The sequence below is a fragment of the Lipotes vexillifer genome, unplaced genomic scaffold, assembly GCF_000442215.2.
Source record: "Lipotes vexillifer unplaced genomic scaffold, Lipotes_vexillifer_v1.1 scaffold205, whole genome shotgun sequence".
Lineage (NCBI taxonomy): Eukaryota > Metazoa > Chordata > Mammalia > Artiodactyla > Lipotidae > Lipotes > Lipotes vexillifer.
In genome coordinates, this window is record NW_006781396.1 from 106095 (window position 1) to 122725 (window position 16631).

Here is a 16631-nt window from a genome sequence, read left to right on the forward strand (position 1 = left end):
GTATCTGGGCTTCCCTGGTGACGCAGTGGTCGAGCGTCCGCCTGCCGATGCAGGGGACACGGATTCGTGCCCCGGTCCAGGAAGATCCCACATGCCGCGGAGCAGCTGGGCCCGTGAGCCATGGCTGCTGAGCCTGCGCGTCCGGAGCCTGTGCTCCGCAGTGGGAGAGGCCACAACAGTGAGAGAGGCCCGTATACCGAAAAAAAAAAAAAAATTTTGTATCAATATTGTTAATAGTGTTAAATAGGAGTAGTGATAGGTGATGCTTTAGTCCTCTTTCCATAGTAAAAAGGGAAAAAAGTTTCCTTGTTAAGTCTAGTATAATACTTGGTTTAGATACTGATGATTTATAAGAAGATAGATACTGAATCATTTTTGGGAATTCAACCAGAAGTAAATATAAAATTTTATTATATTCCTTCTAATGAGATTTTATGTATCTTATCAACATTTTTCCTATTAATGATAAATTATGCTTATTTATCAACTTGTTACATCATTCTTACACTCCAGAGATGAATCAAATTTGATCATTAAAGAGGCACTGTAGTTTAGTGAAAAGGATCAGTGGTTCAGGTGTCTTGGTGCTACCATTATACTAGCTGTGTAATCTTGGGAAAGTCACCCAACTTCTCAAAATCTTCTCTTCCATAGATTGAGGGAATAGAGAGGATGAAAATTCTTTCCCACTCTTTAAGTAATTTAAAAAATTCATAAGCACCGTTTGTGACAATGTTTCTATGGGAAAATACACTGAGTTCCAGCTTTGAATACTAGAAATAGATCTCCCTTCACTGCCAACATGGCAGGTGCAATTACTCCACATTTATTCCCCCTTACACTACCAGGTATTAAGAGCAGGGACGCCAAGAAATTTTTTTTTTTTTTTTTTTTTTGCGGCACGCGGGCCTCTCACTGTTGTGGCCTCTCCCGTTGCGGAGCACAGGCTCCGGACGCGCAGGCTCAGTGGCCATGGCTCACGGGCCCAGCCGCTCTGCGGCATGTGGGATCTTCCCGGACCGGGGCACGAACCCGTGTCCCCTGCATCGGCAGGCGGACTCTCGACCACTGTGCCACCAGGGAAGCCCAAGAAAATTTTTTGAATATGGGTATGGGAGTTTGCATCAAGGAATGAGAGTGGCTTGGGGGAGAAAGAACCTTGAGGAATGGAGGAAAGGGGAGGAGTTTAGGATAGATACTAGAATGGGATAAGGAAAAGAGCTACTAGAACTACATTTGTTTCCCTTTCTTATACATATTCCCTTATTTCTTCCCCTTACCCTGTCTTTTCTTCTTTCCTTTGAGCATGATAGCATACCTTCTCTCCTCTCCTTCCCCTTTTCCTACTCAGCAGTGGAACCATGTTATGGACTGGGCCTGGGAAGAAATCTGACTTAGAAAGAAAACTTGTTGGGTTGGGGATTGCTGTGGAGACACAATAAGGGTTTAGCTTTTCTGTGGGGGAAGGGAAAGAACAGGATTGGACATTTCCCACTGGGAGGAAGGAAAGAGTAGATTTTGCATATTCAAGGCTGAAATTGGCTAAAGGAATAAGACTCTCTTTCTTCTTAAGTGATGGCCTTTGGTATTCTGTATTGTTTAATGTCCATGTGGGTTTATTTTTAAAGGCAAAAATTTGCATAAACATATTGCATATGTAAATGCACATAGTGTTCCTTTTAGAGGTGTTATGTAATCATTAAAGGGAATTTTTGAACACTGATTTCTATGATATTTAGAATGCATACTGTTTCTTTCAGTTATTTATCTTTTGTGTTGAGTTTGGTAAAGGAAATACATAATCCATATGTGTTATAGTTTTACTAAACTAAAACTTTGCATTTCCTATAATGGAATCATGTATCTCAGCCTTAGAATGGAAAGCTCAAATGAGACATCTCTGCTGCCTACTCTAAGAGCTATTGTTTGCTTTGAAGCAATCTGTTGCTATTTGTGCAAAAAGATGTCCCTCAAACTCCCAGATTGGACTGGGAACAGACAGCACATACTGTTGATCCTGAGTATGTGCAAAAGTTCCACAATTCTGATTCAAGAAATTGTGTGCTCTTGTTATTAGAGTGTGGGAGGCTTAGCCTTTCCTTTATTGGGAGTGGGTAAGGTTTTCCACTGAGGCAGTTTATAAAGTTACCTACATTTCTCTGTGTATGCTACAGATTTTGCAGATGTTGGTGTCCTTGAAGAACCACATGAGTTTGTATCTCATTTGTGTCATTACCTTTCACTTAACATACTTCCATGGGTGACACATTTCCTTAAGGGTATTAATATAAATGTACGATTGTTGTTAGCACAGTCTTTTATCAGTCTTATGTGTTTTCACGTGTTTTTTTCTGTCCCTAATTTGTCTACTTTCATCAAATATTATAGTCATTCTGTCCATAATTTCTTCTGAACACATATCTTTTAAGAAATCTTTCCTTTAGAGCTCTACCCAGTGGCATCCCTCCTTTATTTGCCAGATCTTACAGTACTACATTTTTCAAATTTCAAATATGAGGACCTTCATTTTTCTCCCTTTCTTTCTACATTCATTCTTCAGTACCACTGCCAAGTTAAATCTCTATCTTTTTATTTGTCTCAACCACCTTTTCTCCATCATTCACTTCCTTTTTTCTGGACTCTCCATCTGAAGAACGGCTCATATATGGCAATAAAAAAGGTACAGACCAGACAGAGTAACATTGTTTTGAAATATGACTTCATAAGTTATTCTCATGTCCATGTAAGTTTGTGTATTCATTAAGTATACTTATGCAGAGTCCTCTTGGGCCTTGTGCAAATTTAGTTTAAGTTTTATCTAAGTTAGAATTTGATGTTTTTAGAAGTCATATTCCAAGATATCTGTCTTTCTGTGCATGGAAATATTTTTCCCTCTTTTTCATTCCTCTTGTTTTAAAATTTCATTCTTTTGCTTATTTGTAATGTTTTGTACTTTTCCCTGCATGACTAGGGGTGTTTGATTGTCTGTCTGATTCCCCAAAGTAATTTTACTGTGGACATTTACTTTAATATTATGCATGATGTGTTTGTAGACTGATTTAAAATCCTGATTTATAAAGTGTTTTTATATTCCAGTGAATTTTTAATTTGAAATCAGTATAGTTTACATATCATTCAGTTTTATAGATATATAAATTAAGGCTGAAAATGTGAATGTATCTCATTACAGCCATCCTCCCCCATCTCTGTACTCCTCTCCCCCAGTGGCTATTTCAAAAATTCTGTCAATTTTAAAGCAAAATATATTAATTTATTTGAAGAGAATCAGACTTACCCTATGTCCTTGGACAAGACACTTAGTAAAGTTAGTTTCTTTGTCTGTAAAATGAGGAAATTGAACTTTGCAGTATCTCTAATGTCTTCAGATTCCAATATTCTATGATTTTGAGATTTTAAGTAATTTTTTTGGCATCTTAAAAATACCTGTGTAGTACCATGGACCTACACAGTTTTGGATTTGTAAAAGCTATAGCTTCAGCACTCATAATATTACACTTAGAGCATCATAAACATGGTTGTGGAGCCTATTTTCTCTAAAATATGTCTTTTGTTTTCATCTTTGAAATTGGATCTCTTTTTCTGTTTCCTTGCAGTAAGGTCCAGTCATCATCTTAGTTTTTAATTACATGTATTTGTGGACTGCTTGAATTTTAAATAAGATGCTCTAGCCCAAAAGACTTTTGGTTGTTCAGACCTCTGTGTACCTAAGGCCCCTTTTGGTCTAGTGTCTTTAGCCTTTCCTTAACCTTCTCCTCAACCATGGTGCTTCCATATGTTTGTTTTCATCATGTTGAAGCACAGTTCTAAGGAACCACACTCTTGGGTCCAGAGTGATTCTAGTTGCTGTATATGAGATAACAGGACTGAGATTGTTGTTGTTCTTTCTGGAGGCCAAGGGAAGGAAGATAACAACCTTTGAGTCTTTGTTCAGGCAAAGATTCAGTTATTTTGATATATTCTCCTCTGTATCAGTGACAGGCAGTGCAGCTAACCCTTTGGAGATGAAGCATTAGTGATTCTTTAGCCATGTTTTTTGGGGAGTCTTTTCTCATTGCTCACTCTCCTTGTGTTATACTCACCTAGGGATGTAAAAGCTTGTATATATTTGCATGACCTTAGAGGACACCTAGTCCATGAGGTTGAGATGTACATTGTTGAAATGCTGCTATGGTCCCTCGCTCTGAGTCACCTGCTCAGTAGTCGCTTCATATCACTGTTTTCAGACCAACTTTGAGCAAGGAAGCTTCTTTTGTCATAGTATGATGGGATATTTCCAGCCTGCATGTCAAAGGCTTTTATGATAATCAAACAGAAGTCTAAAGGTTATGACCAGTTCTAGTCTGTTAGTCTGCATGCCATAGGCTCTCATGAGAATTAAACAAAGACTGTAGAATTGTTACCCTTTTTTTGTCCTCTGGTTTGTGATACAGGTTGGACTCTAGTTTCTTTCCCATTGCTGTTTTATTGGTTAGTCAGTAGTATGAGAGTGATAAAGTTGGCTGATTACTTTTCAGTTGTATCTGTGTCAGATCCCAGTATTAGACCAGTGCTGAGCTAAACATTGAAAGAGAAGCTTTTTGGCATGAGTTCATCTAGTTTCTTCCATGTGAGCTGGTGGCGAGGGGCTTGGTGTTGGTTCAGATGAGAGTGAAGCAGGCTAATAGAATGGTACAAGTATGGATGCCCTAAACTTGAGTCTTTCTTTCTATTTATTCCATTGAAAGTAGGTTCAGCTGCAGCCCGGAAAGAAATCATAAGAAACAAAATTCGAGCAATTGGCAAGATGGCAAGGGTCTTCTCTGTTCTCAGGTAATGATATATTTTCCCAATGATTTGTTTTACAGAAATCACTTTTATTATACTTCATTATAAGTGGTGTCCTGTTTGATATCTAAAAGCAATATAGTAGCATTCTTTCTATAAAGAAGTTGTATACTTACATGTTGAAAAGGGGAACACAGGTCCCTTTGAAACTAGTATTTTTGACCCTTGTGATTATTATTGTTCACCTTTGGCATCTCTTGTCCTTCTGTGATGAAAGTATTAGATCTACACCTTAAAATTAGAGCATAATAAGGAGGAGGGGGCACATTTTAGAGTGTTCCTGATGAACTTGCTCATCTATAAAGGAAGTCCTTTTTGCTGGAGTCACAAATTGTCTTCCTGGGGTTAATTCAGGAAGACCAGGTTTAAGGGTGCACATGAATGAATGAGTTAGTCCTTAAAAATTTGTTTGCAAAACTGCTTATATCAGACATGAAATACCATATTTTATCAATATTATGATACCCATTGGTGATGAATCTCACCACATATTTAATAAAGCTTTTCAGGAAGAACAATATATGTCTCAGTTATACGGCATACCCTCATATCTGAAACATTTAGAATGTGGAAAAATGTATATCTTGGAATTGAGGAAAATATGGTAATAGCAATGAATGTCATAAGTTACATACATGGCCTACATCTGGGCCCCATCTCCTCTTTTAACCTAAGTACTTGTTGGAAGTCTCTGATCTTTGTTATATCTCTCTGCTATAGGGAGGAGAGTGAAAGTGTGCTGACACTCAAGGGCCTGACTCCCACAGGGATGTTGCCTAGTGGAGTGTTAGCTGGAGGACGGCAGACCCTGCAAAGTGGTAATGATGTTATGCAACTTGCTGTGCCTCACATGGACTGGGGCACACCTCACTCATTTGCTAACAATACACATAATGCATGCAGGGAATTCTTTCTGCTTTTTAGTTCTTGTCTCAGCAGCTGATACAAGCAGAATACTATATGATAGGTAGTGTCTGATTAATAACCTGACCAGGCCAGAAAATGATAAAATGGGTATTCCTTTCAATTGAAAATAATGATCGGTCTCTCAGCTTTTCATGAAATGATATGGGAATAACTCATATCATAATGTCTGAAATATTTATTCGTTTGTTTAATGCACCATTTTCTTTTTAAAGCTTCAGTTTCAGAATGTGAATCAAGGATATCCATATTACTTAAATGGAAATGTAATTCCAAGTTTCTTATTTTTTTATCTTTCTAATTTATGTAATTGTATTAGACTGTGCTTATATTTTCAGATGTTAATTTTAGAATTAACAATCTGCTTGAGCCCCAGAACATTACTTATGCACTTCACTTGCCAAAACATTTGTGCAAGGTTTTGTACCCTGGTAAATGATGCCAAAGTTTGTTTTCTGTGGTGTTTGTCAAATGTTCTATGTATAATTGACTGTCTGTAACACGCTGTTTCCTTCCTCTGCAGATGTAGCTGCTTTCCTAAATCTGTCTGTCTCTCTTTAGGTTAGCTGTATGTCTGTAAAAGTATGTTAAGTTAAATTACTCTATCAGACACTTGTCTGTCTTGATGTAGAAGCAACTTTGTAGCACCTTGTTTTGAGGTTTGCTGCATTGTTGCTGTACTTTGTGCATTCTGAACATGAATGTAACGTTAGATATTAAGTCATTGTTATAAGGGGTGGAATTTAAATCCTGTAAGTCAAAATTGAAAGGGTGTTATTAAGTGTGCCTTTATTTTGCATGAAAATAAAAAGAATTATACGTAAAGCATTCCTGTAATCTGGCTCATTGAATATTTTATATTTTAAAAAAAAACTTAAGTTTTTTTTGGAGTAAGTATTTGTGTAAATACTGGGTTAACTTTTTGAAAGCCCATTACAGATTAAATAGAAGAAAGTGATGTGAATGTTATAGACTATACCCAATAACTGAAAGTCTAGATTTCTTTCCCTTGTGGTTGGAAAGCAGAAAATGTGATATGTAAAGCCTTAATTTATGTTTTATTGTAGTCACTTTTGACAGCCCTCCAAGGGTCATTGTTGTATTAAAACAGGAAGCAACAGATCTGATGTTTTCTTAGTCATGTTTGGTGTTGTAATTAGTCAAATTTTTAAGGCAAAAAATAGGAAATTTTAATTTTAAATTTTGAATAAATTTAAATTAGATTGACTTTTCACAATTTCATTTCACTCGGTCTCATAATAAATGCTTAAATAAATAAAAAGTATTTTTCTGTAGACAAATAATTTCTACTTGTAGCCTATACATGTTCTATTTATATGTTATTGTGTTGTCTGCTACCACTACTGGTATATGTGAGATATATAAGTATGTTTTGAAATTATAGCTTCAAATTTTCATTTTGAATGAGGTTTCTTTTTTTGATTTAAAAAAAATCTGCTTTGATTTTCTTTATATTTCTTGCCCTTCATTTTTCTTATTACCTTGTAAACATTAGGAAAATGAGCAAAAAAGAATTTCATTAAAACAAATTAAGAAGACCTTAAACATTCAATAAAACTAGCAAGAATGTTAATAGAAAAGGATGAATTTTAATAACTTGAAAAATGCCATATCCTTCCTCCTGTTTGTTCAGAAAAGGAAAAGAAAACCGAAAGGGTCTCATACTTAAGTAAATCTAGACTACGGTCATCTCTCAGTTATCCTTGGATATTTTGTTACTTTTATGTTGTATCCACAGCAAACCTTTCTTTCAGATTTCGCAATTAGCGCCTGCTAATTACATGCTTTGTTGAGAGCTCAGCACATCTATTTATTCTTAATTTGCATGCAGCCTGAAGCTCAGTCTTCCAACTTTGAAATCACCCCCAACTGCAGGGAAGGATTGAAAGACAGCTTTACTGAAGGGACTGTCTATTCCCGGCGTAGAGTGAGTTACTGGATGGTGCTGAGCTTAAGGGGTCCGATTTGGGAAACTAGATAGCTCCCTAGCTCTGCCAGCAATGGATCTTGATCGTGTGGTTTACATTTGGTTGAAGTGATTTCTCTATCATAAGACAAACCCATTTTGAAACAAATAACAAAACTCATACAGAAGTATGATCACCCATGTGATTTTTAAAAATTTATGTAACATTTAAAATTTTAGTAGACATGACCCCTGACGTGAATACCTGAGAGCTAAGTATTACAAAAAGAAAGTTTTAAAATTCTAAGACCTCTGTCCTATTGTCAGAAAATAGAAATTGTCTCATTAGTAACTTTACAGTTAATTTATATTTCTCAAGTGTTTTTACAAGCTGCATAACTCTGTTGGAGTAGGATTTGATAATCATATTTTATGTGCATTTTCTTCTTGGAAGTTTGATTGGGAGCTAGCCGTTATAATGCTACCTTCATGAGGACCTATATGAGAAAATATGTGGCCATCTGTATTATAGTAAGGTCAATTCCTCTTGATCACTTATCCTGTGTAGTATTGAGGAACACAGTTTGAAACAGCATTACACTCAAACTTAGTAAGGCCACGTCAGGATGCCCCATAAAACTGAAAAAAATTGAGGAAAAATAGTGCTTTTCAGATAGAATTTTGCAATTATCAGATCTCTTTCTTTCCAGCTTAATATGTAAGCTTCAAATGATCTTCTTTGAATTCTAAGCATTCAAGCTTAACATGGTATGCAATTTTGAGTGTGATGTACATTTTGTGTCCTGAAAAGGATTTAGGAGCATTTAGAGGCCTTGGGAAAGAGCAGAGAATATAAATTGACCTAGAAAATGCATATAAAATTAAAAGCCCCCAAAAGTGTATTGTCATTTTCATAATTTGAAAAAAATTTTTATAGACTTTAAAACTATTGACATACTAAAATAGATACTAATTCTTACAGTGATAATCAGTTTTTTCTTTTTAATTTATTACTATATGTAAAATACAAATTATGAAATATCTCATATAAAATCACTTCTGTTACCACAAGCTCTTTAAAACGTAGATTCTGGTAGGCATTTTATTTTTCCCCATTTAATTTCTAAATTATAAAGAAAATAGTCCATGTTTTGAAGAATAGGAATTCCAGGGCTGATCCAATAGAGGTGGGTCATTTATCCCAGTTTTCTGTCTGGACAAATTCCAAGAGTATTTTCCAAGTATACAGGGCTAGATTTTTTAAATGGTGATTTAAATAAGTATAGTGGGTATACAATAAGTATATCTGCTTTAATTTGTAATATGATTTAACAGTTGAGAAAAAGTAATTCTTCCTTTATTCAGTGTTTATGCTCCTTTTTGGGGGGTCCCCACTTTACTGATTGAGATTACAAACATCTAATTTAGCCTTCTTTAACTCCTTAGATTCATAGTGTCCTTTCACATTAATAACTGCTTTGGATAAATTTTATTATTTCTAAATCATGTGTACTGCTAAAAGTTCATTTTAGGAATAATTATTCTAATTGGCCTTATCATTGAAGAAGCAAAGTAGAAGGGATGGAACATTATCAATATTATGAATTTGTGCACTTTGGGTAAAGTAAGAATTGAGACTTGGCAGTATTATCAGGCAATAATGTCCTCTGCAATCTTTGGTCCTGGTCCTCAGTGTGAGTGCTTTATACAATTTGAACCCAGAAATGAACCAAAAGAATCTTTGACTACAAAAATATGTATGACTAAATATGTTGAAATTCTCTAAATGGGCCAGAGACAAGCTATACCAAGAATGTGTTTCTCATTTATATGACCTATATGTATGTCCATATCATGAAATGAATAGGATTTATTGCCTGTAAGACCTCAGTTCTATCTCTTGATTCCTCTCTAGTTGGTAGATGGGCTTGAAAACATGCTCAGTAGCCTTCTTATCGTCACTTGAGACTGTTAGTACCTGAGGTAGATTTGAGTTTGTGATACACTGAACATAAATGGATTTTTATATATTTTATATGTTGATATCTTTAGATATCTTTAGATATTTGGAACACCAGTTATAATAGAAAGGACGTTTCTAGTAGATAAGAGGAGTCCTTTTAGATTACCCACAGAGGACAGCACTATGGAACTGTTCTAATTAGAGTAATTCACTAAGTTTACTGACCATAAATTTCGTTGTAGCCATACCAACTTTTGCAGCTTATGCTTTGCCCTATGAATTAGAAGTGACAGGAAAAGCACTGCTGACCCCTTCTAGTTTATATCTTAGGGAACCAACTGGTGATAAGTATTATTTCAGTTAGACATGAAAGAAAAGAATCTCCTTCTGTTTGCTCTGCTGCAATTCTACCATCATAATTTCACTCTAGAGAATTTCCTTGTGATTGTGATGGATGTGACATAATAAACATGTTGGAAAATTCTAACGTCATCAAAATACTGAATTCAAGATGGGTAATTAATACTAGTGTGCATTTGCATGGATGCTGAGGTGTCTGTGTTTACAATAGGTCTATGTGTTCTGTGCTCTGAGCAATGGTGTCTTAGTGCTGTGTGTAAACTGTGCTGTGTCAGGAATTGGGGGATTGGATGGGGCTCTCTAATACGGGTACTATATATGTTAAATTGTAAATGATAATGTAGTATGGGGTACTGTTATATTTTAAGTAATCATTGCCTTTTCTGCTGTACGATATGACCCTTCTCATCTCTCTCATTCATTTTGCATGCCTCTGCTCACTTCTGTACAGCCACAGTTGAGGCTATTGAGGCTGAAAAAGGTACGATCAGAGTCCTTGCACTGGGCAGAGATCTGTGGTGTGTGGGTGGGCATCAGAGAATGTCCTGTGGGTGTGTCTTACTTCTAGCTCGCACAGTCCAAGATGAATCAGACTCACTGACTCATCAACTTTAACAGTCATATCTTTTTCTTCTTCTTCTTTTTAAATCACAAGGACTGAGTTCCATAGTGACAATTTGGTTTTTTCCCTTTTCTAGTATAGTAATGCGACCAGCATTTAATGTTCCAGAATTCTTTAGAGTACAGCATGTTATGGTATAATATTATAGCATTTACAGTTGCAAATAAAGATCTGTTCCATATTTTGCATGATTTTGTGCTACTCAGATTTTTTTATTCTGAAGTGAAATCCTCTCTAGATGTAGGTTTGGTATACTCATGATATAAAAATGACATACTCGTTTTCAGTAATTCACCTGAGAGTGCAGAGTTGTCACTATGATTTTGTGCTGCAGTCTGGGCTAGTGTTTGCTGATAATATTACATCCGCGTATATCATGTATTGGGTTGGTATTCCACGTTGCTGAAAGCTTTGCTGCCCCAACCCCTTACTTGGTTCACATGCACAGACTCTGAGTCCCAGGGATTGCATATTAAAGCAACCAGATTATAACCAATAGTATGGAAATTTTTTTAATGTACATTTTAAGGATAGAGGATACATCACTCCAGATGAAGTGAATGAGAAAGCATAACAATTGGAGGAGGATTGCCGTTTATTTTGATTTGGGTTTCCAAAGAACAGGCAGTGAATGGCCAGTGAATTAAGGAAAACATCTCCTAAAATATGGAACTATAAATACGTTTTACAATCTGCCAAACACAGATCTAACTCCTGGAGGCATTTCCTACCTTTTTCATTTCATATTGGTGGTAATGGGGCGATAATACCTTGACCTCCAAGGTAGTTCTGATCTGCTAAATTTTAACTTTCTATTCTTCTCCCACGCTTTTGGTACAGATTTGTATGTTGAGGATTAACCTTGTTTAGCCTCCTCACTTGCCCCTACTCTTGTTGCTGCCTTACTGTGATAGTCACTGGTGATCTTAGGGCCTGAGGTAGGAGATAATTGATGTGGTAGAAGTCAGGTTGAGACCCTGAGACCATTGCCTGGAGGTCTTGGGGGCAGGGGAGGATTATTTTTGTGTGTGTTTTTTTTTAAGGCTATGTAACACTTGTCGTCTATGAAGCTGTCATGTTTATATTTAGGTTTAAACATTTCACATTTTTAAGGGGAAATCTAGAATGGGGATAGGCTTCAGTTAAAGTAAGATTTAAATGTTGCTATGTACAACTAATTTCTTTCTTCTTAAAAATCATTAATTATGTTTTTGAAATCTCAGAAATGTTTTTCAATTACTGACTTATCAAATTTGCATTTTGTTAAGCAATACGAGGATTCTCTCCATCACATAGAATCTGCAGTTTTGAAGAGGCAAAGGGTTTGGATAGGATCAATGAGAGAATGCCACCCCGGAAAGATGCTGTACAGCAAGATGGTTTCAATTCTCTGAACACCGCACATGCCACTGAGAACCACGGGACTGGCAACCATGGTGCCCAGTGACCCACGGCTTCCCAGGGACTCTCACAGCTCGGGCCCCGAATGGACAGATCACCCGAGGAGCTGGAGGGGTCGGCCAAGCTGACTGTAAATGTCACAGTCCCTCTGGAGAAACCATTGTGCTTTTGAGACCCCAGCCCCCTTCCTGGATGGAGGCTTGAGGGCCCTGGGACATGTTGTGCTATCTGATAAGATTGGGTCATCGCTGCCAAGGTGGAGAGCAGTGAGCAAGGGGCTTGGGGCAATTTCCAGTGGAGGGCAACTACGCCTCCATTTATGCTTGTGGTTCACACATTTAAGTTTACAAATGAGATTTCTTTTTCCCCTCAGTAGAATTAGATTTTGTTTTTCAACCATAACTTCAAATACAATCCTAAGAGATAATGTGGACTTTTTTTTTCCCCCTTGAAATGTCTTTAAAGGATGAATTAGCATGGTCTTAAAATACATTTCCGAGGTTACTAAGCTGTGTTTTGAATTATGGGCAAAATGCTGAGAAACCCAGTTGGCATTTATACAAAATGCTGACCTCAGGTCTATAGTTCCTAAATGTGGCTAATTCTGTAATATAGTCTTGGTATTTTTCAATTATGAATGCATAACCTATTTCTAGGCAGACTCTCTTACTTGTACACAAATCCACAAACTAATTTAGAATCTTTCTTGCCCAGATCTTTTGAGATTTACACCCCAGAGATTTAAGAAGAAAATCTCTAAATTTCAGAATTATGAAGAATTACAGAATTACTCATTTAAGGTACTTTAAAAAAAGTTTGTACATTGTCAAAGTAAATTTTAATTCAAATCATGTCTGTAAAACTTGACGTATTTTGTGTATGCATGTTTTCATTTTGCAAATATTTAATATATAGACCTATGATGTACAGGTACGACATGTATAGGTTACCTAGATGTTATGAGAAATTTTAGTTTACTGTGAGTACTCAAGTTGCTTAAATAGCCACCAGGGTGATTTACTGCTGGCTTTCTATCATTTTATGTTTTGATGCAAAGGAAATTTTAAAATGTTCTGGAAGTGTTTTTGATTAAGCAGTGCAGCATAGAAGCAACAATTCTGTTCAGTCATTCAGATGTTAGTGGAAGCATAAAAGTCAAGACTGCATGTTGAACATTTTCTTTTGATAGTTACAGAACTGCTTGGTTAGACTAAATGGAACCATGTGCTAGTTTTTCACAATTACTGACCTGTATTGATTGCCACAGTAGTTTGGTATTTCCCTTTACTTTGGTGGCCTGCTTCCCTCATGCCCTGGAATACAACTCAGAGCTCCAGGCAGCGGAACCATCTATTGTTTGTTTGCCAGAAAGTGCACCCTGTATGGTCTCCTTTCTAAGTTGGAAATATTATGCATGTGCAGGACTATTTGAGTATTTTATAAACAGTAGCACACAATAAATTCCATGCATGGGCCGCTGCTCCTATCTCTGTGTTGGGTTTTATTTGGAAGATGTAGTCTGATTTGACCTCATGCAAATCAGAAAATCCTGTTAGTAGAATTGGGATATTCAGAGAAAATTATCTAATGGGTAGTTCATGATAATATGATGATTTAAATTCTTGTCTTCATAAATTTTGCTTTTTTTTTTTTTTTTTTTTTTTTTTTTTTTTTTTTTTTTTTTTTACTTTGCTTATACTTGTTTTACATGAGCATTAGTAACTGAGCACTCTGGGTACCTATTACAGGCCTAAATCTATTTAAAATCAGTGTTTCACTTAACTTTTAATTGAAAGAAAATGTTATTGTCTAGAATTTTGTTACAGTAGTATTTGGAATTTATTAAGTGTTTTAACAATAAGAAAAGAATAATACTGCATTTTCGTTCTTTGTCACAATCAAAATAAGTATAGAATTTTGCACATTGAGTGAAATTTGCATATTGTTCAACATTTTATAATAATATAATTGTATAGCAACTTTAATTACCTTTTTCAACAATAATTATAATGATACACATTATAAAGCATTAATTTAGGGACTTCCCTGGTGGTCCAGTGGTTAAGACTTCACCTTCCAGTGCATAGGGTGTGGGTTCGATCCCTGGTCAGGGAGTTAAGATCCCACATGCCTCGCGGCCCAAAAAATAACCAAAACATAAAACAGAAGCAATACTGTAACAAATTCAATAAAGACTTTTAAAAAAAGCATTAATTTAAATTGAAGTATATATACGTGCCTAATTCAAGGTAGCAAACAACTCAAATTGTTGATCATTACAGCTTCTGCTTGCTGTAATATTAACTTGCATCCCAGTCCATGAGCTGCCTTTACAGTTATTATGTACTGTATACCTTAAATATTCTCTTGATGTTATTGGTCTATGAAAACTATGCATCTCTAAATTAAGAGCTTAACTAATATATCAGGTAGCAGGAACTTCTTTAGTTCCTTAGGTCCATTACTAGGGTTATATAGTGTTTATGGGAATCATGGGTAAACATAAAATATCATTAGCAAATCAGAAGAATTAGGGTTAATGGTAAAAATTAAGAAAAAAATAAGAGGAAGGAATGGAACTCAGAAAAAGTGGTATACATGAAGAGTGGTAGAATATCACCCAGTGCCTCATAGATTCCTTTTTTTAAAAATTTACTTTATTTATTTTTTGGCTGAGTTGGGTCTTTGTTGCTGTGCGCGGGCTTTCTCTAGTTGCAGAGAGCGGGGGCTTCTTGTTGCGGTGCGCGGGCTTCTCATTGCGGTGGCTTCTCTTCTTGCGGAGCATGGGCTCTAGGCTCACGGGCTCTAGAGCACAGGCTCAGTAGCTGTGGTGCACAGGCTTAGTTGCTTCGCAGCATGTGGGATCTTCCCAGACCAGGGCTTGAACCTGCGTCCCCTGCATTGGCGGGAGGATTCTTCACCACTGCGCCACCAGGGAAGCCCCCTTCGTACTTGTTGAATAGGAAGCTCTTTCTAGTCTGTCTTCTAACTAGTTTCACAACGAACCATAGAAGTACTTTTAAAGGCTTTTTTTAAAATGTAACTCATGATGAATGCAAATTGTGAAAAGTTCAGATCTTTCTAAATTGTAAATTTAAATGTCTACCAGAACAGTAGTAATGATGGTGAAATGTAAACTATTCAATGTCAATTTTTTTCTATATATCATCTCCCTTTATATTCAAAGATGACACTTCTGAGTTAGAAAAGACAATCTGAGTTCTTTTACCTTTTGCAGTTCAGCCATTAACAAACCTCAAAACCTTTCAATTTTCTGCCAGTTAAATTTGAAATTGGCCTGAAACCTTTGCTTAAAATGAATTACCCCTATTTTATTCAGGATTTTTGCCTGTTGCAACTGATTTTCCTTTGTCCACAGCTATTCTACATAATGTTATGTAATGTTTTTTTGCATCCTTAACACTTTTCTTCCACCTTCCCTGCTTGTAGTTTGTGCTTTCTACAGTTTGGGGTTCCTTTGGAATCCATTCTCTGCATCTGTTCATACATAGATTTATTTGCCACGGTCCAGGACCTTATTGCAAGTGGTTCTGTTCCCCAATTTGCTGATGTTCACAGAGGCAGGTAAGTGACATAGCTGGGGCCACGTGTAAGCAGCGTCAGGTCGTAGAGTCATATAGGACCACTGCACTAACAACTCTGATAGGTTCTGGAGCTTGATAGCTCTAAGTGAAAAGGAGCTAGAAATGTGGAATTAAATTCCCTGGATCAGCATCCATTACAGGAAGGAATGAGATGTTTGAGTTCTTTTCTATTTTCTCTTCCTAGAAATAGTGTGTGTTTTTGGTCTTGCTTACTTTAATATTCCAGAAAATTTTATTCCTCTTTTAAAATAAACAGGTGGAATGCCCCTGTTGACATTCACTCAGAAAGTGCCTTGCCCTCCTTTCAGGGAAATTGAATTTTACAAATTAATTCTGGATGTTTCCCCTCCAATTGATTTCTTTCTGTACCATTAAATGACCATTTGTATTCTCCTTTTCTGGGTATCATATTTGTACTTAAACCTACATTGGTCACTGTTGAGATGTGTTTGAGCAGTGTTTGTTACGTTAAAAAGGACTTTGGGCTTGGGAGAACTCATCCTTTGTCTAGATTGACATCTAGAACTCTAGGGGTTCCTATTCCTCTGGGCTAGTGTTTACCTTTTCCAATCAAATACTGACTTCTGAACTAATCCCAAGGGCTTTTTCCTGACGCTGTGTGGACTGGGAGCAGAAATGCTGCCTTAGTGAGAGAGGTCCAGGAAGCAGTAAGCTTCATCTTTCCTCAGCCTGCCTGGCCTTTGGTGAGTTTGGGAGTGTTGACAGAGTTCTGAGCCTTCTTGGCAGAGAAGGAAGGTCAGAAAGAGAGAAGTCCAAGGGCAGGGGGCCAGGTCCTTATTTGCCTCGTTAGGGAGAATTCAGTGTTGTCTGTCTGGTTGGCAGGGCATACCTAATCACAGAGACTCAGCATTTCAGCAGTTTGCAAAGGAAAGTGATATGAAGGGACAGCTGCAAATCAGCCACAACGTAGATCTGAGGAGATCAAGCATTTACTTCACTTGGAAGAAAGAGAGAAGGAAGGAA

The 16631-nt window shown here is 36.7% G+C and overlaps 1 protein-coding gene across 4 annotated transcripts in view; it reads left to right on the forward strand.

Moving 5' to 3' along the window:
* Positions 1-13528, forward strand: part of PPP3CB (protein phosphatase 3 catalytic subunit beta) — a 48048-nt gene extending 34520 nt beyond the window's left edge. The window contains exons 11-14 of one of the 4 annotated variants that reach the window (XM_007454650.1): positions 4746-4830; positions 5566-5663; positions 10471-10500; positions 11910-13528. In XM_007454650.1, the coding sequence (XP_007454712.1) occupies positions 4746-4830; positions 5566-5663; positions 10471-10500; positions 11910-12088 (392 nt within the window). In that variant the 3' untranslated portion in view covers positions 12089-13528. The remainder of the gene's footprint in view (positions 1-4745; positions 4831-5565; positions 5664-10470; positions 10501-11909) is intronic. The other 3 variants (XM_007454651.1, XM_007454652.1, XM_007454653.1) reach the window with 3 other exon arrangements.
* Positions 13529-16631: the final 3103 nt, after the last annotated feature.